This window comes from Stegodyphus dumicola, chromosome 4, assembly GCF_044657685.1.
Source record: "Stegodyphus dumicola isolate Sdum_Otavi_A_Nest chromosome 4, ASM4465768v1".
NCBI lineage: Eukaryota > Metazoa > Arthropoda > Arachnida > Araneae > Eresidae > Stegodyphus > Stegodyphus dumicola.
Window position 1 is genome coordinate 30,217,965 of NC_140771.1, and position 25,751 is coordinate 30,243,715.

Here is a 25,751-nt window from a genome sequence, read left to right on the forward strand (position 1 = left end):
ACATCCTTCTTATCTTTCCACCTTGTAGCCAAAATCTTACCTCTTTGAAAAGCTATGATTTGACCTTTTTGTAATTTTCTTTTAGCCAATTCTGTAGGTAAATTTCGTCTATTTATGCTTACTGTGCCATAAATATCTGTTTTTTGGGCTACAAGTGAATCTGCAAGCTCAGGTGACATGCAATGGTTATCTACAGTCACAAAATAACCATTTCCAAGAAAGCGATGCAATAGGTGCATGACGACTTTTGTAGAAAGTCCATAATTTGTATACAATTGATTGAAGACAGTACTATTTCCTGTATAGATAATGAAGTCACAAATATACCCTGTTTCCGCCTCACAAAGCATAAAAAATGTGATTCCAAATCGTGCATGTTTGATAGGAATATATTGTTTCCAAGATAACCTTCCTTTATCAGGCATCAAGCTTTCATTAACTGATACATCACTTTCCGGTATGTAAAAATTACAAAATTTTTCCTGTAAATTTTCTATCACATTATACAGCTTCCAAAGTTTTGGATTTGGAAAATCATCTTATTTTTTCAGCTTCATTATTGCAAAAATGTAAATATCAAAAAAGTAAAATAAAACGATTTACGGGCATTACTTTTGAGTAAACTGAGTATGCAAAATCCTTCGATGAGACCAGTACATAGCCTGATTTGGTTTTCGGACAATACCTTGAAGAATTATTAGCCCAAAGAATAGCTTCATTTCTCTGTCATTCTCTGTAAGGATCCATTTTTTACTGTGGGAGCACCTTGATATCTTTGCCCGATTTGCTTTTTTTTTTTTTTTTTTTTTTTCCTTGTTCTGCATAGTTGTTCGTTTCTTTGACAATTATTTCCATTTGATTTGAATCCAGAGACATTTCTAAAATATCTAAAGGAGCATAGTTTATGTTTACAGAAAATGTTACACCTGGAGTACCTGTAAAAGGGAACCACGCGGCCCCTAATCGGCCAGAAGCAGTTATTTCACACCAGTCTCTCGCATTTCCTATATCATCATCACCGCTATCCGTTGATTCACTGCTACTTTCAATGTCACTCTCCTCAGTTTCACATGCGTCACTAGTATCGATACCTTCAAAATCTTCGTCTTCTGTTGAAGAATCTAAATATAACGTTTCAAAGAACTGGACGCCATTTTACAACAAAAAGATCCCGCACACTTTGAACCAAAGAACTTCTAACCTCTAACCTTTGAAATCTTCAGTAAAGTGCTGCCATCTACTGAATTGAGCGCACATTAAATTTTCCCGAGATACAGTCGCGTTTGACAAAGAGAGGAAGCCGGAATAAATGTGTCCCGATATATATTTGGGTGTAACAATACGATGCACTCAAAAAAAAAAAAAAATTACCCCAAGTAATTCTTGAGCGTGACATTTTCGAACACCAGTAATCTCGGGCATGACAGTTAAAAGGTTAAGCCATGCAGTCATTGTACTTAATCACCAGAATTGGTGGCCCAGTCCTTAGCATGTAAATTTCAAATGGCACCAAAGATTTATACTGTGGCCACTTTAACTAGGCATGGTCAACTGTCCCTGTTTTTTAAGCTTTTATTTAGTTTACTCATGGTGTGTGTTGCTATGGTTGAAAGCTTGTCATTGATTTTTAAACTAATTCCTCATAAGCTGTCAAGTTCAAATTTTATACTCACACTATTAGTGTGTGAGCATTACAAGTGGTGATGTGACATTTTCAAAATTTGATTCAGGTTTTTAGTCCAAATGGGCTTTGTCTCTGAAGAACTATTGTTTTTGTTTTGCATTGAATGACTATAAACGGCGAATCACTTTTCAAACTCTTGCCACCAAATCTTGGAGTCCTGCATTATATTTGAAGCAGTTAAATAATGAAAATTCTGCATAAACGTATCTATATTTCTCGCATTGGGATAAAACAACGGTACATAGTAGAGCCATCGAATTTTGAATGACGTAATGTTCCTACGAATATGGTCATGTGGAAGCCCAAATTTGGAATTTGTTTTATTATCGATTTCATATTTAGTAAAACTATAACGAATTTTTTAGTAACAAACTCGACGATTGAAAGGCGAGCAATGGCAACACCCTACGGGGAAGGGACCTTTTTATCTCAGAACTGTGTATCGGAAATTCTGAAGATATGCTCATTTTAAAATTATTTTGCGACATTGCTGTTGAAATGAATTTTATGGTTTAAGTGCAAAGAACATGATATTTAATAAATAAAGGTAACACACAAAACATTAAAAAAATGCCCTTTTGGACGTAATTTATTTTTTTAAATTTAATGCTGGAATGATTTTTTGTGCATGTCTTTGATGAACAATCTAAAAATCCCAGAATTTTATTGATAGAGCATAAAAGAATCTTTTAAATGAAGTTTGTATGAAAGTTTTAACAAAATTAATTGTTAAAAAATAAGATTACAGGCGCAACTCTGTAATATGGTACTAAGTCCAAGATCCAGACATCCAATATGCGGAATGATCTAAAATCCGGACCTTGAAGTTGCCAACAATTTTTTTATGCATATGCATTTGATCTTTTTCCCTGTAAGAAAACAGGTGGAGAATCTCGATTCTTAATTTCACTTTGGCACTAAATAAAATACCTCGTTATTGAAGAAACAATCATTTTAACATAAATTTATGTGATCAGTAATTTGGCTCTGTAGCTGCATATCTGCTTGCCATACATCTCAAACCGAAACATTCTACATAGAAACATCGTTGGTTTTATATACTAATATTTTATATCCTTGACGCCAACCTGACAGATCATTATTTATTATACTTTCCTATCATCAGTGCATATTTATCGAAACATGACAACTCATGCAGCGATGCCTAAAGAATTTATGTATATTAGTAATTGAATAACAAAGAGTATGGAAACTTTTTATGTTGACATTATGCTTGGCGATGATTACCGATTTAAGTTGAATGCGCTAAATGTTGATGAGGAAAAATAGCAGAAGTTTCTTTCCATATGCTAAAAATATATTTTGTTAATGATACTCATTCGCCAAAAGATTACATTTAATGCTATTTCAATTAAGAATAACTGATTTTTTATTCACATACACCCAGAACTGGTGTCGGAGATCGTATGACCACACAGGAAAATGAAACTAGTTCCCCCCCCCCAGCAATATGTACTGCCAAATACCTTGGCAACTTCTACAGAAAAGGCTCCAATGGGTATCAAAGATTCCAAAGCTAGACTAACAATTTTGCATATGCAAATGTTGTAGGAATGTGCAAGTGTAAACTTTTTGTAATTAGAAAAATACATGACCTGGAGCATTTAAAGGAATAAAGATTTTCCCATTGTAATCATGCAAGTAAAAGAGCACAGATGACACAAGTGTTAATGTATGATTGGTTTAAAAATCATTTCATACCCGAGTCTCAGCAAAATTAGAATTTGGTTGATTTACCTGATGACACAAAAATTGTCCTGATTGTAGATGTAACTATTCGGCTTATGTTTCACTTAAAGTTTTAATAAAAGATAATATGTCTATGTTAATCTTTCCTCCAAACTATGCATCCATCCTTCAGAATATGGATACTGGAATAGTTCGCATGCTGAAATGTAGATGTAAAGTAGCATATTTAAAATCCATATTAAATTTCTTGAATAATGAATGGCAAGACTGTTCAAAAATTAATGAAATATTTTAGCATAAAAACTGCTGTGTAGCATTACAAGATCATGGGAGGATGGGTCTCCAGATGCTTTAAAAAATGGTTGGCATAATTTATGGTCAGCTACCATATTTCATGGTGAGGATGATGATGATGATGGTCGCGGATGTTGCAAACTACAGTTGAAATTTTCCAAATAATGGATTTTGTAAAGAAATGTGGAGAAGTGGTAATAAATAAAGGTTATATGGTACAAAGTCCATAATCCATACGTCTATTATCCGGAATGATCTATAATCCGGACCTCAAAGGCTACAAAAGTTTTTTTTTGTATGCTTTACGCATGCGCATAAAGAATGAGCGCACATACATATGTATGCTCTACGCATGCACGTGTTGAAAGAAATGTTTGATAAAGTAAACAAATAAATATTAACCTTTTTTTTATACCCTTTAGATCATAATTGCTCTTTATTTCATAAATTAGTTTCATATTTTTAATTGTATAATTCCTGCATGCCATGTTACCAGATTTAAATTGATGATCTATAATCCAGAAAATAAACCTAATTCGGAATCGCCGAAGTCCAGGTCCAGATTACAGACTATGTACTGTATGACAGAAGTTTTTCATTGCAATGTCAATGCTCCAATCATCAATCAATTAACAGATTGCGGAATCTGTAGCTTAGTTCTAGATCCAGAAAATACCGCAACCGATAATGAAGAAAGTGACAGAGAGATTACAAAAAATGAAAAATTTTGATTGACGAGTTAGTCTGAATTCTCAACGCAGCAACTACAGTACTTAACAGTGGAACTTTGTAATTGAACAAGAAATTATGTCTGTCTATAGAATTGAAGAGAGCGTATTAGCACAAAAAACAAAGCAACTTAATTCGCATTCAAAGAAATATTTAATAAAGCAAACAGACAAGTATTAAGCTTTCGTAAATTTTGATACCTTTTAGATCATAAATCACAATTTCATATTTTTAATTTTATAATTTCTACATGCTGTCTTACTAGATTTAAACTGATGATCTAATATTCGGAAATATCCCAAATCTTTCGGTGAGTCCGGATCTCGAACTTTGTACCAGCTTGCTGAGTTGGTGAGATATCTCCAATTCTATTTCCTGAGTTGATAGAAGCTACAGTGGGTACTGCTTTTTATTACCGTGTCCGTTCCAACCTCCTTTTTTTTTTTTTTTTTTTTTTTTTTTTTTTTTTTTTTTTTTAAAGCAGGCTGCATGTAGGATTTCTCTTAGGTTAGGGATAAAAATTTTGGACATTTTCAAATAAGATATAAAAGAAAAAAATTTTTTAATTCTTATTTTATTTAAGATTTCAGTAAATTTTATGAATAAAGTGTGCATGTACCTGAACCTCTCTCTCCTTGCATACGGCTCTGCTGTTGAGATCAGGCATGAAAATTTTCCGTGTTTTCGTGGAATTTTGCTTTTTTAAACATCATCCAGGCTGTTTCTGAGTTCGATGCAGAACCATTGAGAAATCGCGACCGGCAAATGTGTGTGGGGGGGGGTAAACTGAAGACACGCTCACTCTCTCTCTTCCTCTTTTCTTTGTAAAAAAAATTTACATCATGCCAGAGATCGCATAATACGTTGTTTCACATCAAGGCGAAGTAGGTGGGGCTTATGTGGAAAGGCGGATAAGTGCGAATATTGAATCAAAGAAGAGCAAGCAACCGTCAAACTTGAGCTGACTTCAATAATTTCAGCAATTGGTGCTGGCGCCATCTGTTGGACATACGGATAACCACTTGCATTCTCCAGTACACAAAACTCAATGTAAAAATTTAAGGAATGCTCATAAACTGTACAAAGAAGAGCTAGAGATAAAAAAAAAAAAAAAAAAAAAAAAAAGGCAATTAAACATTGCAGAAAATAAAAAAGTATTATTGAATTGTATAAAAGCTGCTGAAAAGAAATTGAGACTAGCTCGCAAACAGATATCAGGAAAGTTGGCAGCAAAAGTAGCAAAAAAGAAAAAACTTTTTCGCTAAAAATTTTTAATCAGGATCAAGTGAGACTGAGACAAAATAGTTATTTTTTATATTCTTTCTTTATGTTATTTTGTAACTATATTATCTCACATGACTACTTTTTCTGGTGTTATATAAAGTACTGTTTATTGAATTAAAAGTGAAGATAATTGAAAGCTATAGTAACAGTTATACATATATATATATATATATATATATATATATATATATATATATTTTACTCTAAAACTTGTCATTGCCTGAAAATGGGCAGTAATATCTAACATAAATATGCATATTAGTGTGTTGTAATGTTGTGTACAGTATTCATGTATCAACTGTTAAATTAAGTTACATAAAGAGCATCTTAAAGAAGGTTAAATCATCACAATCTCTTGGTGATTTACTGTTTTTTTTTTTTTTTTTTTTTTTTTTTAAGATAAAATTAATAGCAAAATAGTAAGTACATGTAGTCAAAGATCTTTAATCCGGACCTCAAAGCTACAAACTTTCTGCGCATGCGTCAACGCATAATGCGCATATTCGTTCACACATGCACTTAATACCTTTACACATGCGCGTTTAACATATAACAGACGGTATAAACTAAGCTGAAATTATCTAATTATCTATTTCAGTTAATGTTGCAGATTGCTTTGTTCCTTAATCTTCTAATTAGATCCTTCTTATTATTTTTTGCAGACCGTTAGAGCAATTTTATAAAAGTAAGCTTGAACTTTCGATTATATCAAATAGAATTTCCGATATATATTTGCTAATACGTAAAGGATCTAAAGCGAAAGTATGTTTCCAGAAGATTTATAGTAAAAAAACTAAGACGAACAGTCAAAAGTCATTAATTCGGACATCCATAATCCGGACCTCAAAGCTACAAACTTTCTGTGCATAGGCGTTTATGCATGCGCGTAAGATTTTTACGGTTGCACAAATGATGTTTACGCATGCACGTTTAATGTATAACGGACGGTATAAGCTAAACTTATCTAATTCAGTTCATGTTGCGGATTGCGTTGTTGCTTAATCTTTGAATTGGATCCGGCTTATTATTTTTTTGCAAACTGTTAGAGCAATTTTATAAAAGTAAGCTTATTATGTCAAAAAGAATTTACGATTCTGGAGCTGCCAAAGGACCTACAAAGCGAAAGCATGTTTCGATGTCCATCAAACAAAAAGTGGAATTGCTGCAAAAAAATGGATAAAGACATATCCTTTGTTTCTCTAACCATTCCGAAATCTATTTATCAATTTCACGCTGCTCTGCGGGGGGGGGGGGTATGTCGCGGCGCGCATTTGACCTGGAAGTTGATCTGTCAGCACTATCCTTATCTTCAGGGCAGATGTTTTTATTTTATTCGGCTTATAATTCCTTACTAAATGTAGTATTTCATCTCGATGTACTCCGTCTTTGATATGATTTAAATCAAATTCTTCGTCATTATAAATATCACGAATACACATCAAATAGTTTTCTGGTTGCATTTTTTAATTTTGACTATGCGTAATGTATGCTTTACGCATGCGCGCATTGAAAGAAATGTTTAATAAAGTAAACAAATAAATATTAAGCTCTTTTTTTTTTTTTTTTTTTTTTTTTTTTTTTTTTTTTTTTGTAAATTTTGATACCCTTTAGATCATAATTGCTCTTTATTTCATAAATTATGGTTTCATATTTTTAATTTTATAATGTCTGCTTGCCATCTTACCAGATTTAAACTGATGATCTATAATCCAGAAAAATCGATAATCCGGAATCGCTGAAGTCCCGACGAGTCCAGATTAAAGACTTTTGACTGTATTATTATTATTATTTATTTGAACCATTTGGCATAACAGAATTGTTGAAAGATCATTCAATTTTTTAGTCAACTAATTTTGTTTGATAACCTATATCTTTTGTCTCAAATACAATTAAAAAAAATTTTTATCAAGTAAGCTTTTGTTTAAAATTCTTAATTACTGAACTAAAAGGAGGGAAAAAATATCTAGTTTAATGGGAACAATAGATTTAATAATAAAAGTATAAATTATTAACTTTAATATGAATCAAATTTATAAATGAAATATTTGTATGGTTTTATACAATTTTAATTCAAAAAATCTTCTAAGCTTTTAATTCATGAAGTGTTAATCTATAATCTAAAGTTCTCAGCTATATATATATGTATATAATTTTTTCCCTAAAGGCTCGAAAAGGACCATTAAGACTCGGAAATGGAATCTTTCCACTTTTCAAATTGTTGCCTCGAAATATTACCAGCCTTTCATTTTTTTAAAGAAATTAAATAAAGAAGAATCTACGTGTATGTATGTTCCTTACTATGTGAGGAAGCAAAAGCCATCAAATTTTAAATAATATAGCCATTCACTTCAACCTGGAAGTCCAAATCTTATGTTACATATTTTGTAAAACTTTAATGAATTTTTTATTGGTATACTGAATGATTTGAAAGTGAACAGTGGCAACACTCTACAGAATAAAACATTTTTATCTGCAGTGGGTGAGATTGCTTATGGGAAATTCTAGAGATATGCTTTTTTGAAATATTTTGCGATTTTACTGTTGAATTTTATGTGGCATGAGTGCGAAGAATATGATAACTAATAAATGAAGTTGAAACAAAAAATGCAGAAAAAAAAGTTTTGCAAGCCTCTTACTTAGAAAACTGAACATTGATGTGATTAACTGAGAAAAGACTGGGGGAAAAAAATAGAAAAATGGTATGCCATTGCATTGGGAATTCCAAATATTTGCTGCTTTTAAAGTTTTTGTAATTTTGCTTTTGAATTGTATATGACATAACAGCTGAGAAAATGGTAGAAAAGTGCAGAGAAAAGCTAAAAAGACAAAAAGGAATGGGTTTGCAGGAGTGAGTGTAACGGCAAAGTGCAAGAATAAACAAACTTAATAAATTCTTTTAAGCAAATGTTAAAATCTAAAATTTTTTTTTTTTTTTTTTTTTTTTGAGGATGTAAAATATATCTTTATTGAAACTTTATTATATTTCTACAGATATTGCTCAGGAAACTGGTATCAGTGCACTGGACATAATCAGTACTATGAAAGAACTTAACATGATCCAGGTGAATTCTGAAAATAAGTAAGTTTTCATATTTTTTCTCATCAGATTTTTTATTATGAATTTTTTCCTCTAATAATTCTTCTTTTAATATGAAGTAGTTTTCACAATTTTAAAATCAGTTGACTAATTTAATGGTGTTGTTCTGAAATTCACCAAGAGTGGGTCTATAGCTCTTATTTCAGTGTCAGTTTTCTTAAATCCTTTAGATTAAATTAGTTTATTCTTTCATGACTACTATACTAACAGGGCATTATCATCCTTGGACTGTGGCAAGTTATTTGTTCTGAAAAATGTTACCATTCCTCACAGCATAATAATATATCTAATTTATCTGCCAAGTTAAATTGTATGTTTAATAAATGTTGCCATTCCTCACAGCATAATAATATATCTAATTTATCTGCCAAGTTAAATTGTATATTGCATATGAAATAAGCAATATGTGTGTTTCAAAATAAGATATATGTTAGATATAAGAAAATTCTAAGAAACGATTGGTGACCTCAAAATTGGTTTTTCTAGATTTTGTGTTCTTTCCCTAAATTCATCTCTTCTCCCAAATTTGAGATCTTTCCATGTTACATAACACTGCTTTAAAAATGGAACTAAAACACAGAGTTAACCAGTCACAGATTAACTGTACTTAGTACCTAATCTAGTATAAATAGCTACTAACTGCTTAGTCTCTCTCTTGTTTTTGCTTCTTTACCTGCTTGCTGCATGTCTCTCAGCCCCTGCTAGCTATTCAACATTATTTAAAATGTAATTGCATATCTAAATTTGTGGGGTGTGTCTCTACCAGTTATAAAGATATATGCTGAGAAATTCGTGATCCAAAAATAAATGAAGTTTAACTGTCAGGCCGGTCGTGCTTGTTTTTTTTTTTTTATTATTATTATTATTATTATGTTTTGTGACGGAATTGCATCATTTTGAGATATAATGGGCTATAGGAAAGCAAGATTTTACTCTATGCACTCCATTTTCAAATCGTCATGAAATGTAGGCACTTATCTGTTTTACGAACTTAAAATAAATTTCGTGTTTCAATAAATCGATTAAATATGAATTTATTTAACAAAGTGAGCTTAACACCTTTTCAATGGGATTTTTCCAAAAAAGTTAATGTTTAAAAATGTACAGTTTATTTTTCTTTGATTTTTGGACACGTTAAACATTTATCCTTGCGACTGTTTTTACAAAAAGAATTTTGGAAAAATTATAATATTTTGTATTTTGAAAAAAAATTTTAAATGAAGCTTCCGAGTACACTTCTCACATCTCACATTTTTTAAAATGTCATTTTGGCAACAATTTTCCTTTCTTATTGTTGTTGATAGATTTTTGATGAAATCGCATCATTTTGAATAGTTTCATTCTTTTAGAAATATGGGTTTGGCAACAATTTTTCATCGTATTTCTTATGTCACTGTTTTTAAGAGATTGGCATATTTCATTGTCATTTTTTTATATATATAATACATTTTTATTGATGTTTTTTATAAAGTTGTTTTGCAGAGTAAAATTGTGCGCAGAATGTTTTGTTTTTTGAGTTTCTTTCATGTTATTTTTTGCTTATTTCACTGTTTGTAAGATATTGAAATGTTTTGCATGATTTTTTTTCTTCAACGGAAAGTTGGTTAATTTTTTTATTAGGATAATTAATATTTGTGTTAAGGGCTTAATTAATATTTGTGTTAAGGGCTTCGTTTGGCTTATTTCATTGTAATTTTTGGTGCTACTTTGGTAGACGGTTGCAAGGATTTTGGCGATTTTTCTTTTGGTGAGTAATACGACTTATGGTAAACTTATTGCTGGATAAGTTATTTATGGTAACCGATACTTTTTTGTCATTTTATTTTTAAAATAATGTGTTTTCTTATGCATAAATTCCATGTTTTAAATATTATTTAATGATTATTTAAATAATTTTAATTCTATGCGTGATGTAATCAGCTTCCTGATTGGTTACTGAATGTTTGTGCATTACCGCGCCATTTTAAAATTTTATTATTCATCTCTTCAAATTCCTCAGATTTCAAATGGAATGGATATGTCCGATTCGAAGATGAATGTGTTATTGGTAATTACAAGAATTATTGGTATCGGAATAAAAAAATTGCCCTTTGAGACCTTATTTTGGCCAGCCTGGCTTTCCTATTCAAAGATTTATTTATAAATTGTTAATAGGGTCAGAGGAAATTTATTTTAAATTTTTGTAGAAAACCTCGCTAATTGCTTCTTCAATGAAGTGCGAGAGATGTGGATCACAGATAAAGATCATTAGAAGTTTTTTTTTTTTTTTTTTTTTTTTTGTGGTACTTATCAATATGCGACTGGTAATATACTTTAAAAAAAGGTAAGTGCATAATTTTCTTTTACTTTATAATTGTATACTTCAACTTTTATTAAAAAATTAATACGATATTTTCAAAAATTCCTGAGATATTTATTGCCACACATGTTTTAATGTTAAATAATTAAATCCTATAAAACTTATTCTAAAGTATTTAAGTTATATTTTAATTCTTTAAAATGTTGGTATGATGTTTTTAATTCGATATTCAATTTAAGTAATATTTTAATCCAATTAAATGTTGGCGCAATGTTTTTATAGCGGTGTTTTTATTCTATTATATGAAAATAATTTAACCTTACTTTAGCATTTTATACTCTTAGTAAATGTATTTATTTACATTTGCCAGCCATCTTAAAAAATAATGTTTTCAACAAAAAATTAATCCATTATTTTTAACGATGTTTATTTTTTTAAAAGTTTCCAATACTTTACTATATGCGTAAAATACGTAAAAACAGCATTTTTCAAGATGGCTGATGACTGTAAAAACTGCACCAATGTAAATCGCCAAAAATCCGTGCAACCATCTACCAAAGTAGCACCTAATTTTCTTTTCTTGAAAATATAAGATAAAATATCATTAATTATACTTTGCTTTTCAGAATTTTTTTGTTTTTTGTATTCTTTTATGTTATTTATTGCTCATTTCACTGTTTTTAAGATATTGAAAAGTTTTGAGTGATTTTTTTAGGAAACTAAGTTCTTTATACCATTTTAGTTCTTAAGATTTTGCAAAGGGGAATTGGTTAATTTATTTATTAGGATAATTAATATTTGTATTAAGGGATATTGCTTATTTCATTGTAATTTTGTTATACGTAATAACGTATTTTATCAAGTTTTTCTGCAGAGTAAAATTCTATGCAGTTTTTAAATTTAACGTTTGGTGTTCCTTTCACACATTTAAAAGCCAGACGAAAGCTGACAGCGAAGCTGCTAGTATGTAATATGTTCTTGCTATTATTACTTATATATTGTAACATATATATATATACAGTACAAAGTCCGTAATACGGGCGTCCATTATCCGGAATAATCTATAATCCGGACCTCAAAGCCACAAACTTTTTTTTTTTTTTCTCTTTGTATGCTTTACACATGCACGCAATGCACTTACGCATACGCATTTAGCACAAAAAACGAAGCAACTTAAACAATTTACATTGAAAGATATGTTTAATAAAGTAAACAAATAAATATTAAGTTTTTTTTTTTTTTTTTTTTTTTTTTTACTTTTGATACTCTTTAGGTCATGATTTCTCTTCATGCATTTACGCATGCGCATTTAGCACAAAAAACGAAGCAAACAATTTACATTGAAAGAAATGTTTAATAAATTAATCAAACAAATAAATGTTAAGTTTTTTTTTTTTTTTTTTTTTTTTTTTTTTTTTTTGTAAATTTGATACCCTTTAGATCATAATTGCTTTTTATTTCATAAATTACGGTTTAATATTTTTAATTGTATAATTTCTGCATGCCATCTTACCAGATTTAAATTGATGATCTATAATCCGGAATCACCGAAGTTCCGACGAGTCCAGATTACAGACTTTGTACTGTATGTATGTAATAATAGCAATATAAAAACGGAGCAGTGTTGATGTGTAATACCTAGATAAGATAGGTCATCGATCCATATTGAAGAGGAAGAAATCTGATTGTGTGGTATGCTAATATGTTGAGTTCATAATATATAAGAAACTTGGCAGTTGAGGCAATTTTAATTCCATTTTTATTTGCAGTTGACATTTGTGGCCACAATCACTTGGCACTCTACTCGTGCTTATTCAAGAACATTTACATTTTTGATATTGTTTCAATTTTACTTATGTCATATTTTAGAAGCACAATCGCGATGCCTGAGTGGTAGGGCGGTAAGAAGACACCAAACTAGATTTAGCCAGTTAACATCTTTATTTGCAGGCACACTAAAATAATTCCTTGTAGACAATATACTCTTCAGTCATAGCAATTACAATAGTTCTATTATGCACAGGTAAAAAGATGCGATGTCATTTCAGACAGGGAAGCAGAAGCGACGCAGAGTTGTTTTTATGTCAGGAGAAAAAGGGAAGTGTAATGCTCATGACTCAGTATTTATACTTTGTAGGTGCTGAAAGTATTCTGAGGTATGATTGGTCGATATTAGTTACCTTTTCAAGCAGTGTGAAATAATTTGAAATGATCTCGAATTTGGAAGAACAGATGAATTTATGGGGAAGATCGCCAAATTTAGAATGTTAATTTTGAGGTCACCGATTATTTTTTAAAGCAGCCATCATATTTTGTTATATCTTACACATATATATAATAATTAAAGAAGTTTTAATTTTTTAATTGTATCTTACTGACAATTTAGAGTATATCTAGTAAATAATTTTCATAAGTATTTGAATTAATATAATGAATAAAACGTGTTCTGATGTTATGATTATACTTCTTTATTGAGTAGTCATTTTAAAAATAATTATGTAAAACAGGCGCAGATAATAAATAACATTATACACAAAATATGCATCGTATGATTTAAATGTATATGTATAACCCTAATGTATCAACTTTTTGTTTTATGTTGTATTTTGCACCATTGTATGTTTGTTGCTTTGTAATTGTTAAGTAATTTCTTGGCTGAAATACTTGAAATGATCTATCATATGCTTTTTTTGTGTTATAAACCATCATGTTAGATCATTGTATATAAATTCTCTATAGCTATAATAAATGTAACAGAATAATAATAATTAAAAATAATTTGAGGTGCTATATCCATTATATGCATTTATAGGTTAATTATATCATTAAGTAAGAAAATATTAGACGAACATATGGCCAAAGTGTCAGCAAATCCATATAAACGAATTGAGCTAGATCCAGAATGCCTACGTTGGATACCTTTAGTGACGAATCAGTTGTGCTCTGATAAGGTATGTCATTTAATTTTTTCTAATGTACAATTAATTTAATTCCCGATTTATGTGATTTCCTAAGTATGTCATTACTTGCAGAAAAGAATATGCAATCCTTTTTGTATGGATTCTTCTTATACAGAAATTTATTGCATGCAAGACATTTTGATTATTTTGATTAAAATGAAATGATGATAATATGTTTCTTTTTTATGTCATCTAGCAGGGTCAGGGTGGCCGCACCCAGCAGCAAAATCTTTAGAATTTTATTATAAAAGCTTGTAGCAGAATTTTGGAGCTACAGTGTTAGCTCCAAATGGCAAGAAGGCTATTGTCAGCTCTGTATTCATATTAAGACATCTTTTGTAGTTAAGGCGCTACCAATAGAGAAGTATATTGACTCTAAGAAAATCAAATAACTAAAATGCTAAAATATATATTAGTTATTTTTATTTGTAGTGTTTGATTAACAGGAACTCGCCACATATTGCTAATTTGAAATATGTGATTATTTTGAAATAATCAAGCACTTTTTCGTCTGCCAGCAGTTCCCACCAAATATCCACTGTTCAGGAATGCATCTTGCATTATTCTTTTGACTTGTATATATGTTTTTGTCAATTTCAGTGATTATTCAGTGGCCTTTCCCCATGCACATCGCATGATTTTTCACTTGTTCATAGTGATCCATTTCTAAATATTCCTTTCATCATTTCAATGAAGCCATTTCTGCCATAAATAAATGTCAAAGATCTTAAAAAATTAAATCTTCATAAATGGAATGCTGGATCTTAATGAGTACTCTTTTTGCTGCAACAGGTAGAAATGTTAATCTCTCTCCAAAATACAGCTTCTTTTGTAATTTTTCGTAGAATTTGCATTAGTTGGTAAAATGCTCCTAAAAGGAAAAAATACTATAGTTTGTTCCTTCATCATAGAGAAATCCCAAATTTATATCATAGTTAAGCATGTTTGAATCCAGCTATAAAAGTGAAGCAACAATAGTTAGAAATCAGAATCTGTGCAGAAAATGACAAGGAATGGTTGCATTGCCATTTAATTGCAACTGAAATAGTATTTGGTGAAATATCACTTGTCTTCAGCTTTCCCCTAGTCAGAACTTATAAATATGTTTTAAATTCTGCAGTATTCTTAAAATAGATTTTAAAAAAGAATTAATGCACTAAAAAAGGCACCCTGCTGATTAAGCAATCAAAGCATGCAGCCCATCCATTGGTAAGATTCAGTAAATACTGCATCAGTTTTTAATAAATGATAAAGGTCTCTTTCCTGTAATAATTTTAATAAAAAAAATTGCAGTTATTGCATTTAAAAGTGTGGGGTTTCTTTTTTTAGCAGGGAAAGATTGCTTATGAATCTTCAGCAACCAGTTCATCAGAAGAAAGACAGTCTAATACAGGAAATTTTGGCAAAGTTCTTGTAATTCCCTAATTCCGTAATAATTGCAAGAATAGCTTCAAAACTTTTTCAGCCTTTATGCTTTCATCGTATAAATTAAACTAGATACAACTACAAAAGATGCCTTACCATTACCATGTGTTCCATGTTGTTGTCTGTGTGATCAATAAAATTATAAATGTAAAATGTTTTTGTCCCATATTACCAAGATTAACTCTTTTGTTACTTTTTCATGTTATCTCTCTAAATGTAGTTCTAAAAGAATTATAAATCCATGAGATTGAGATTCAGAAGGAAAGGAAATGGTATGAAAAAACATTTTAAAGAGAAATATGTTTAAAAAAAAATTCTGATGTGTCACAAAATTCTGATTCAAATGACTTCCTTGTACAGAATATTCAATTATACGCAATTTTCCTGCATTTCATTTAAACATATTCAGTTAACAGTGAACGAATTTTGAATTCAATCTACTTTGTCGATAGCACATAAACCACATTAGAATAAATGCACTCTTTAAAGTTTACTATATTTATTTACCATAGCAACACCTCGGAGCTAGGTTCACTTAACAGCGCTACGTCTCATTCATTTTGTAACTCCACAAGTTCTATTCAAATACTGTAATAAATCTAAAATGATATCTAAAAGAAATTAAACAAATAAAAAAGAAAGTTTTTCACAGAGGATTCAGCGCTGCTTATCTAATGCGCATGCGCTACTAATTAATTCAGTTCTCACTTTGCGGCAAGGTGAAAATGCATAAAAATTCAAAATATTTCCATTAAAAATATAATGATATAGAAAAACATAAAACACCAAGTACAGTTAAAACAATTTTTTAAAAAAATCTTTACAGTTAAAATAACAGTTTCGATGCAAAAACAAGCTAATAACTTAAATGATAATTCCAGAATGAATTTACATAATTTGCAATAATAAAAGATGTTACTTTGTTGTTACGAGGCTTAGTTTCTCTAGATTGGCAGCAAATCCACTGTTCTGCTAAGTTTTAAAAGTAAACAAATATGTCTGCTATGGTAATCAAAAATTAGGATTAGCTACATTTACAACTTTTAAATTGTTGATAATTCTACAACTATAACATGCAGGTTAACTAAAGGCATAAAAATCTTAACCAAAACAGCATAATTCAATCATTTTTAAAGCAAAAAATTGCACAATTTACAAACATAAAGAAACCGAGCTCATTGAGCTGAGTAACACAGAGTGGAAATTTAAATCAGTTTTATAATTTGTTTCGGGAAAAAGAGTCTTTTATTCTGTCCTTACGTACAAATATCACGCAAAAACATGGTTAAATTGCATTCAATAGCAGTCAAAATGGGTATTTTCGCTGAAATATGATGCCCGAAATTTTTTGCTATTACAGTACTTTTTTTTTTTACTTCGTCCAAGGAAGTAAAAAAAAAACTAAGGGAACAATAAAGTCAACTCTAAATAAAATTTCAAATATGTAAATTTACTTTTTCCCAAAATAATTTTCAGTATGGTGTTTTTTTGGGGGGTGGGCTGATGAGAAATGCAGAACATTTTATAAAGTAATAACTTATGATTAATAAGTATTTGTATTTAATTTTAAATAAATTTTTAAAAATGTAATATACATTACTAAACTTTAAATTTGTGAATGTTAAATGATATTTTTACTTAGCTGTAGTGGTAAAGCATAACTTTAAACTGACCAGTAAATCCAGAGCTGTTTGTCAATCTCATTGTCTTTCTTCTTTGTTACAGAGTGAAGATGATTCAGAGAGTTCTGGTAGTGAGACCCCATCTGTCATGCCAAATGTAGAGAGGATTTCGAGTCCACCTTTGACAAAGCCTGACAACAATTCTGAGAAGGAAAACACTTTCCAAAATTATGTTTCTCAGTCAAAGAAATGTCCAAAGTACAAGAGAAAATGTGAAACTGCTGTGGAAAAAATGGATCCTGCCATCAATACCCAAAACGATTACGTGCATAAGCGTCGGTGTTCACTTTCTGTGAATAAAAATTTGGATTCTCCGAAGAAAGAGTCATCTCTTTCAGATGAAATAGTATCTGGAAAGTCTGTGAAGAAACACAAATCTAAAAAGTCAAAAAACATATTTGAAACAAAAGTTTTCAAAAATAAGAAAAGTAAGATCTATTTATATATTTTGCATGTTTTACATGTTTTTAATGAATAAAATACATTATTATGATTTAGAATAAATTTTACAAAGGGATGAGTGTTTGGGGGGGAGATTATAACAAATATGTAGTGAGTGTATCACAAGCTAAGTCTCTTAATTGTGTATCAAGGTAACAAAAATGCCTGTGTTTTTTTGGTATGTCAAAAACCTCTTTCAGTGTAGAAGTTATATTCCTTTAACTTTTTCTTTTAATCTGGTTCCAAATAATTACTCCGAGTCATAGACCTTTTATTATCTAAAACTCGCAAGGTGGGGTTATGTTTCATCAATACAACAAATTCATAAAATGCGTTGAAATTAGAAAGAAGCAATATCTGGATTGCTTTGGAGAATTCAGCTCTTAGAACCTGCTTTTGGTTGTGTTGTTATGATTTTCTGCATCTTAAAACTGTGTCATTTAAGATCAGCTTTCACTTCAAGATAGAGAAAGATATTCTGCAAATACACATTTTGTATTAAGTTGCTTGCTGGCTGTTGCAATTGTTCTGAGTTCCTTCTTTTCTCTGTTCATTCATTAAATTCATAACAGTAGCTTTACTGAAGTTCAGAAATTAAGAATGAAATGCATAAGTTATTTTATAACAAACAGCCAAAACCAACTACAAGACCACTTAGTCAGTTGCCTAAGCATTTCAGTGGAAGCTATTGCACATAGTACATCAGTGTTAATGATGTTAAGCTAATGTCACAGTGCCATATGTCCTACATACAACTCTATAGACAGCATAAATAACCACTAGATAAACACACTTAACCCAGAGTTGAATTTGGGGGAAGTTAGAAGAAAGTTGAAGCATGACTGGTGTGACCATCTAATGCAAACTAGCATAGTGTTATGTCACAAGATCGGACAGCATTTCAATCAACAGAAAAAGTTAACTGAAAGTATACAAGTGGTCATCCATCAGCAACTGTGATTAAAGGTCTGTATACCAAGGATGAACATTGATAGACCCAAGATTTAAATCATAAGAGAAGTGCAGCGAATGCCAAAAACAGAAGTGGTTTTCTGCTTTGCGATCAGTATAATATGTGTCATTTTTGCTGAATGCTTTCATCAGTGCCTACCCACCGAATGCTTCATCCAGTCCTTTAGTTAAAAAGCATAACAGCAGTCACTAACAATGACTCCATAGCTGTGCAGTCTTGCTGCACTAGAAATGGATTATGAGATCTCAAGAGCTTGTTAGCATCCTATAGTCTATTACAAGGGTTTTCAATTTCATAGTTTCAGGGGAGGAATGCTCTCAGTTTTTCGTTTACCTGTTAAGTATTTAGTTTTAGTTTATGAATATAAAAAACTACTTTAATTAAAGTTTTGGTATTTATTAACACTTTTTGTACTTTTTTAATTTATTGAATGTATTACAAAATAACCTAAATTTAAATAAACTGAGTTTTTTGGTGAAGCCATCGAGACAGTATATTAGTACAAGAGCCTACTGTAGTACTGAAGGGCCCAGGTTCAGATTCCAGAGAAGGCATGGTTATAACTGTCTGTCCCTTCATACTGCCTGTTTAGTGCCCCTATAATATAATGGCCATCATTTTTTGTCCTTAGGAATGGCCAGTGCCAAAGAGGCAAATGCCTGCTATTGAATTAACCTCTTAACTGCCACGAAAAACATACAAGATTCATTTCCCGGTGCTACGGTTTTTCACGCACGCGCACATAGTTAACATAGTTATGCGATTTATTAGGGGAGAAATAAGTGCAAGTTTTACTTTCTAAAAATTGTTTACTTTCAAAAATAAAGAATAAAAGAAAAAAAAATGAATGCACAAAATTTAATGTTTTGAGTAAAAGTATAATAAAAAGATGTAAGTATAATAAAAATGATGTTTTTGTAGTAAAAAAGATCCCTAAAATGGAGTCTCGATCAATTCATTTTTAGACCAGTAAAGTGTAATATCAGTTTTCAGTGTTATACCTTGTGAAATCAGTATGCCTATAAAAACATATATTTCTTCTGAATTGGTTGAATGCCACGATTTTGTTCTTGATTTTTCGTTTGCAATGTGTTGGTTCATATACTCGTCTACAAAACGGTTAGTTTGAGTAACATTATGAAGCACAAGCAGTTCATCAAAAAATAATTCAAAAAATAAATAAATGAGTTTGAAACATCTGTTATATCTTTCTTTATTCCTGGAACCTACGACAAAAAGTAAAAGTAAACGAAAACGGAGGACACGGAATAAAAAAAAAATTTTTTTTTACTCAAACAACACCAGCCAATACCACGCAGTCATTACTTTCACCACTTTAGACATGCCCTTCTCTCCAATTTCTCCCCACACTTCTCTGAAATAGTATCCTGCTTCACATACTTTGTCAAGGTCATTGTGGTGTTGCATTCCAAAGCTTTGCGAATAATTTTACGAGTAGCAGTGCAAAGCAAATAATAGTAGTTTGGAAGGGCATGTACATTTTTTACCTTCGTTTTAAAATATGAGCTTGTGGAATTTGCCAGCCGTGGAAGAACCGCGGTTTCTGCAGGAATACAGAATTTTGCTGATATTTTTTCTAAAAGGAACTACGTGGAAATGCACTTTCCTTAGATAGCATGTGTCGCCAAGGGTTGCACAAAGTCAAGTCTCCGCAACTGTCTGATATTTTAAAGCGAAAATTGATTATTATATACTTCAAGAGAAGAATGGTGTAAAAAAAAAAGATTTGAAGAAGAATGTAAGTGTTTTATTTTTTAATATATCTTGCAATCCTTATTTAATAATTCAAATTTGTATTTTAAATTGCTAAAGTATGTTTTCTTTTTTATAAGTTGATCATGTTTGTCGACTTACGGTAAATATCAATAGTTTGGGAATCTTTCTTTAAAAAGCTTGAAAACCACCAACTTGTTCCCGGTAAATAACTTTTAACTTTTAATCTGTAAAAAATCTCCAAAGTGGCTATGTTAATACGTAAGTACCTTTCCCTCATTTACAATTCCCACAGTTCTGTCAGTGCCACAAGACAGAATTTTCATACTGTATTCAATACTGTAGTTACAAGGCATGGTTTGAGTGAATGGTTTTAAAGTGCCTATTCTAAAGTAACAGTCTGTAGGAGAGAGAGTGCATATTTTGCATTGCATTCAAGAGTAATCGTGTATACTGAACTGGAAACTATTTTTCTCGTGTACTGTTTCTGTAAACATTTATATCCCTTATCCTGCTATACTCAAAAGTTCACCTTTGCAGGGATTCCTTTCTTGGTTAGTGTTATTTATCATAATGCTGCATCTCAGTGACGGTATCTGTTAAATGCTTTGATCTGAAAAATTGCTGTTTGAGTTGCATGTGATAAACCTGAAATGTCCTTAATTTTTACACATAAAATCAGCTACATAAAATCAGATAAATGATTTCAGGTTCTTCTCATGAACACCTATTACTTCAAAGGAAGCAAAATGAGGTGTGTCAATAAATGTTACCGTAAATTATTGTTTTACAGCTTCACTGGAGTTTATTTGAAAAATAGTTCTAAAACTTTGTCACTACTATCCAGAGACCATTACTATCACTACCATCTTTGGATAGCACTACCATCTAGAGAGAACAAATTTAATTGCTAGGCTTATAAAATTTTTAACTCATGTATGCATGTGATTTCTCAGTTCATATTGCTCTTAATTTAAGTCCTGCGACCTTGTAACATATGGATTTGAATTTTTAATTTATTATTGTATTAATCTCTATCTAACGAATTCCACAAAGTGGGTGAAAATATGATTCACAGATACTATCTCAAAGAAACACTGTTCAGTTTCTTTGTTTAGATTTAGATGCAGGGTAGAATTTTTAGAACAAGATTTTTGCAGTGTAATGTAAATTTTAACTACACTGGTGTTCAAAACTTAAGCAACAAGTGTTCTTTTTGTGATAACTCCACGAGAAATCATCTGAGAGACATAAAATTCAGAATGAGAGACAGCATTTTGTATTTAAACGATAACGTAAGCATAATTGCGCAAAAATGAATACAATGCATACAGTATAAAATCAAACATAAAAAGGCTTTCTTTACCTCGTAGTATCGTTACACATGATTGTCTGTACAAGAGGAAGAACAACAAGCAGATGTTTCTTAGTATGAGATATGCCCTCCCCTTAATGGTTGCTTCGCACCATCTCTCCATACTCAGCACTAGATTGCCTAACAGATCTTGAGGTAAGAGTGCTCATTCCTCAATCAGCATGTTTCAGATGTTGGCTGTTCCCCAGAGAATGTAATCATGCCACAGGGTGACTCCCTAAAGCATTCCGCACATGTTCTATGGGATTTAAATCAGGAGAGTATGCTGGCCAATCCATTCGAATGATATCTTCACTTTCTAGTGTCTTCTAAACAGAAGGAGTTTGTTGTGCCCGTGCATTGTCTTTCATAAAAAAGGAGTCTCCTCTAATGGCACCTCAGAACAGACACATATGGGAAGGATCACCTCCTGACAATAACGATTTCCAGTTACAGAACCTCTGTCGAAAACATGAAGCTCTTTCCGCCCATTCAAGCATAATGCCTTCCCAGACGAGAACTCTAGGACCACCGTAACGGTTTCTTTCCGCGATGTTACTGGGATGAAATCATGTCCCGACCTCTCTTCAAATCAATTGGAATTGAGAATTGCTTGTGGCACTAAAACAACTCTCATTCGTAAAGAGGGCTCGACTCCATTGATGAGATATCCAGTTTTTGTGCTCCTTGCTCCACTCTAAACGGTGGTGCCGATGGCCATCTTTTAAAGGGACGCAGCGTTTAAGATGGTGATCGAATAGGCCATCTTTGTGAATACGTCTGGACACAGTAAACTGCAGCACTTGTTGCCCCGTTGCTGTACACAGTTGCTGAGCTATGGGGTTTACTGACTGGTTTCGGGCTCTTTTCACATGCAAGATGATATATCGGTCATCCACAGCAGTTGTTTTCCTGGGGCGGCCACCACTAAGTATTCTAACAATTGTACCTATGGTTTGGAAGGCTTTCCGAGTGCGCAAAACGACACTTTTGTTGATTCCGAACTCTTCAGCTACACTGGCCCCTCTTCCAGCTTTCCAATCATTCTTTGACATGTGAAGTCATCCAGGTGATTTCCTTTAGCCATACTTCACGAAAGAACTCACTTATACTTGCAGCTAATATCTTTAATTGCGTCTCCATCGTTCCTTTTATTGTAGCCTTGAGTTGAGCGCCCGATCGCACGCGTTTTGCGTACGCTCACGTGGCCTGTGACGTTTTGTTCCTGACATTTGCATACGCATGACCTTTCTACTGAATTGTGTGTCCATTGTACTGATCGTAAGATCCTCTTTCCTGCAATTTCATGGTTACCTAATAAAATTTTACATTGTTGCTTAAGTTTTGTACACCAGTGTATTTTCATTATGGGAGTGTGATATTAAAAAGAAAGCACAATTTTAAAATGTGTATTTAATTTTTTTTAGGACAAACCATACAGTGTATGGCAGTGAGAAATTGTGATATGCACTATGGCTGTTTTATAATGCATAGATTATTTTATTTAAAAATATTTACCTTTTTTTTTATTGTTATATAGGAAAGTACGAGAATAATCTTCTCAAGAAAGTAAATAAAATGAAAATGAAGCGATTAGGTCGTAAGAAGAAGCTGTCCAAAGAGGTGAAAAGGCTTGCTAAAATACTTAACGCTAACCCCAGTTTAATAGCTTCAGCTTCAAATAGGAAACTTTTAAAATTAAAGAAGAAGAACAAAGTATTAAAAAATCTGAAACCAGCAAAGTATGGAATGAGGCTCAGACATCAGAAAATAGCATCACGAAAAGCTAATATTGTAGAAAAAGACACTGTTACAAATCCTATGGATTCAACCAGTTATTCTGATGATAAAGTTCAAAACAAAGAAATCTCTGTTGTTCCTTCTGTAACCGCTGAAAATGACATTAATATAACTCCACCATGTTTGCTGCCAGCCACCAATTCTGAAAATTCCCTTGACCAATGTGCCACAACTTTGGGAGACCCACCACCACTTCAGGCTCATAATTTAGACAGTAAAAACGATCTGGATTCAAGTAACTGGCGTTCTCTACCAAGGAGAGCTAAAAGGTTTGCACCTTCATCACCCGTCAAGAAGCCGCCTAAAAAGAGGGGTCGACCAAAGGTATGAATGCATGGTCCTTACATAGTTATTTTTTATATGTAGATGCAGGGTAAAAATTTTTAGAGCAAGATTTTTGCAGTGTAATGTATATTTTAACGTTTTCATATGAAAGATGCATATTATAGCTTTTCAAACAGAATGCTGGAGCCAGCTGCTCAGCCATTTATCAAAAATGCTTTTCGATCTTTGAATAGGTGTCAAAAAGCTTATCAGCCACCAGATGTAAGTGAGTAATGGTAAGCGTACCAGAAGCTGGGTGGGTAACTGCTGGACATTAGTAATTGAACACAAATTCGAATCTTGCCGAACAGGTTGGCTGCATATGCATTTTTGTGCTGTAAATATGATGCAATTTTTCTTAGAAGTTCTTCACTAAGGCATCCTTTCCTTAAGCAAATAGCCCTAATGCACTTTTCTGTAATCTGATAAATCTGAAATCAGTAAATGTTCAGTGTGATGTCTTACCTACAACTTAAACTACAGATGTTTTGTTCAACATCTGTAGTTTAGGCACTATAAATCTTACTGTAACGCCAAGAATTTAGACTATGTATCTAGGAAAAAAAAAATGGCAGGATTCTTCTTTTAGTACTTTGAAATAATAAGAGTGGTTTCTTTTTTAAATATCATTTGAAAATTCAGATGTCAATAGAACAATGCCATTTAAAAGTTTCCTATTCTTGGCTCATAAAATATCATGAAAAGTATTTCCTTAATTATAATTCAAAAATCCCCTTCTTATTTGGTTCCTGTACTCTTTTTCTTCCAATGTATTGTTTTAATGGTTTGAACACATACACAACTTCTCGGTTTGAAGGGCTAATGGCAAGAGGAAAGGAAATTGAAGTAATCTGAAATTATTACTGAGTTTTGAAACAGTATTATAATTTCAGTGCACAAGTTAGTTTACAAAGGGTTTTGCAGTTTTAGAGGATTTAGAAATAAAGTGTTGGCCCTCTAATGCCACCTTGATCGGTATAGTTTTTAGCGATATTGATTACTGTATTGTTGAGCTCAGCATCGAATCTAAGGGTTTTTCCAAAAACCGGTTTTTGATTTTTTGTGAAGAAAAATAGTATAGATAAAAATGTTTAATTTATATAAAATAACAAAAACTGAAATCAATATCAAAGTTAAAATATTTAAAAAAAAAAATAAGGATTACATATTACTTGCACAAAATAGAAAATAGTGAAAACTCAAACATTTCAAGTAATATTTATATTAATTTCACTTATTTTAATTTCTCCTAAGAAAATAGGATTTTAAAAAAAAAACATAAAATATCCACTGAATGGTGGTAATAATAACAAGTTCTTATTTTGGACACAATGTTGCCTGAAGTTTAAAATATGCTTTCTCTAGCTACTGAGCTTGATTTTATAGTTTTCAGGGCATCAAATAACAAATCTAAGTTTTTTGTTCTTTTATTCATTATCTCAAATACTGAAAATTCAGCTTTCAGTGTAATTTCAGTGGATTTGTAAGTTTTTCTCTAGGGTCTTCAAAAAACTTATGAATTGATCTTTTCTATGGCTTCTGTTAAAAAAAGCATTACTATGATGAGTAGTTTCTTCAATTTGCTCTTCATCAGAATCAGTTTCCACATAAGAATTTGGAAGTATTCTAAACAAGATCTTTCCAGATAACTTAATAATTTCTATTTTTGAAGCTAAAGAAAGTACAGTAGATTTCTTCGCTGAAATAGATATGTTTTGTGGATTTTGCAAATACAGCAAAAGTGTTGCTAATTCTACTTGTCTTCATTTTTGAATTCGTTCCTCTAAAGTATATAATACTGTCAAACTTACTTCAGCATTTAAATTTTTTAGTTTATTTAACAGAAATTCAAATATACCTTCACTTGTTATTAAATTAGCATTTTGTTGCCTTAAGCCTTCAGCTGTTAGAGATATCGATCCCAAGACTTTATGGAATTCTAAAAGTGCAGGATATATAAG

General features: G+C 31.5%; 1 protein-coding gene across 3 annotated transcripts in view; it reads left to right on the plus strand.

Moving 5' to 3' along the window:
* LOC118193876 (uncharacterized) overlaps positions 1-25,751 on the plus strand; it is a 147,432-nt gene that overhangs the window by 114,642 nt on the left and 7,039 nt on the right. For all 3 annotated transcript variants that reach the window (XM_035365046.2, XM_085814659.1, XM_085814660.1), the window contains 4 exons: positions 8,693-8,780; positions 13,910-14,048; positions 17,208-17,592; positions 23,207-23,790. In XM_035365046.2, the coding sequence (XP_035220937.2) occupies positions 8,693-8,780; positions 13,910-14,048; positions 17,208-17,592; positions 23,207-23,790 (1,196 nt within the window). The remainder of the gene's footprint in view (positions 1-8,692; positions 8,781-13,909; positions 14,049-17,207; positions 17,593-23,206; positions 23,791-25,751) is intronic.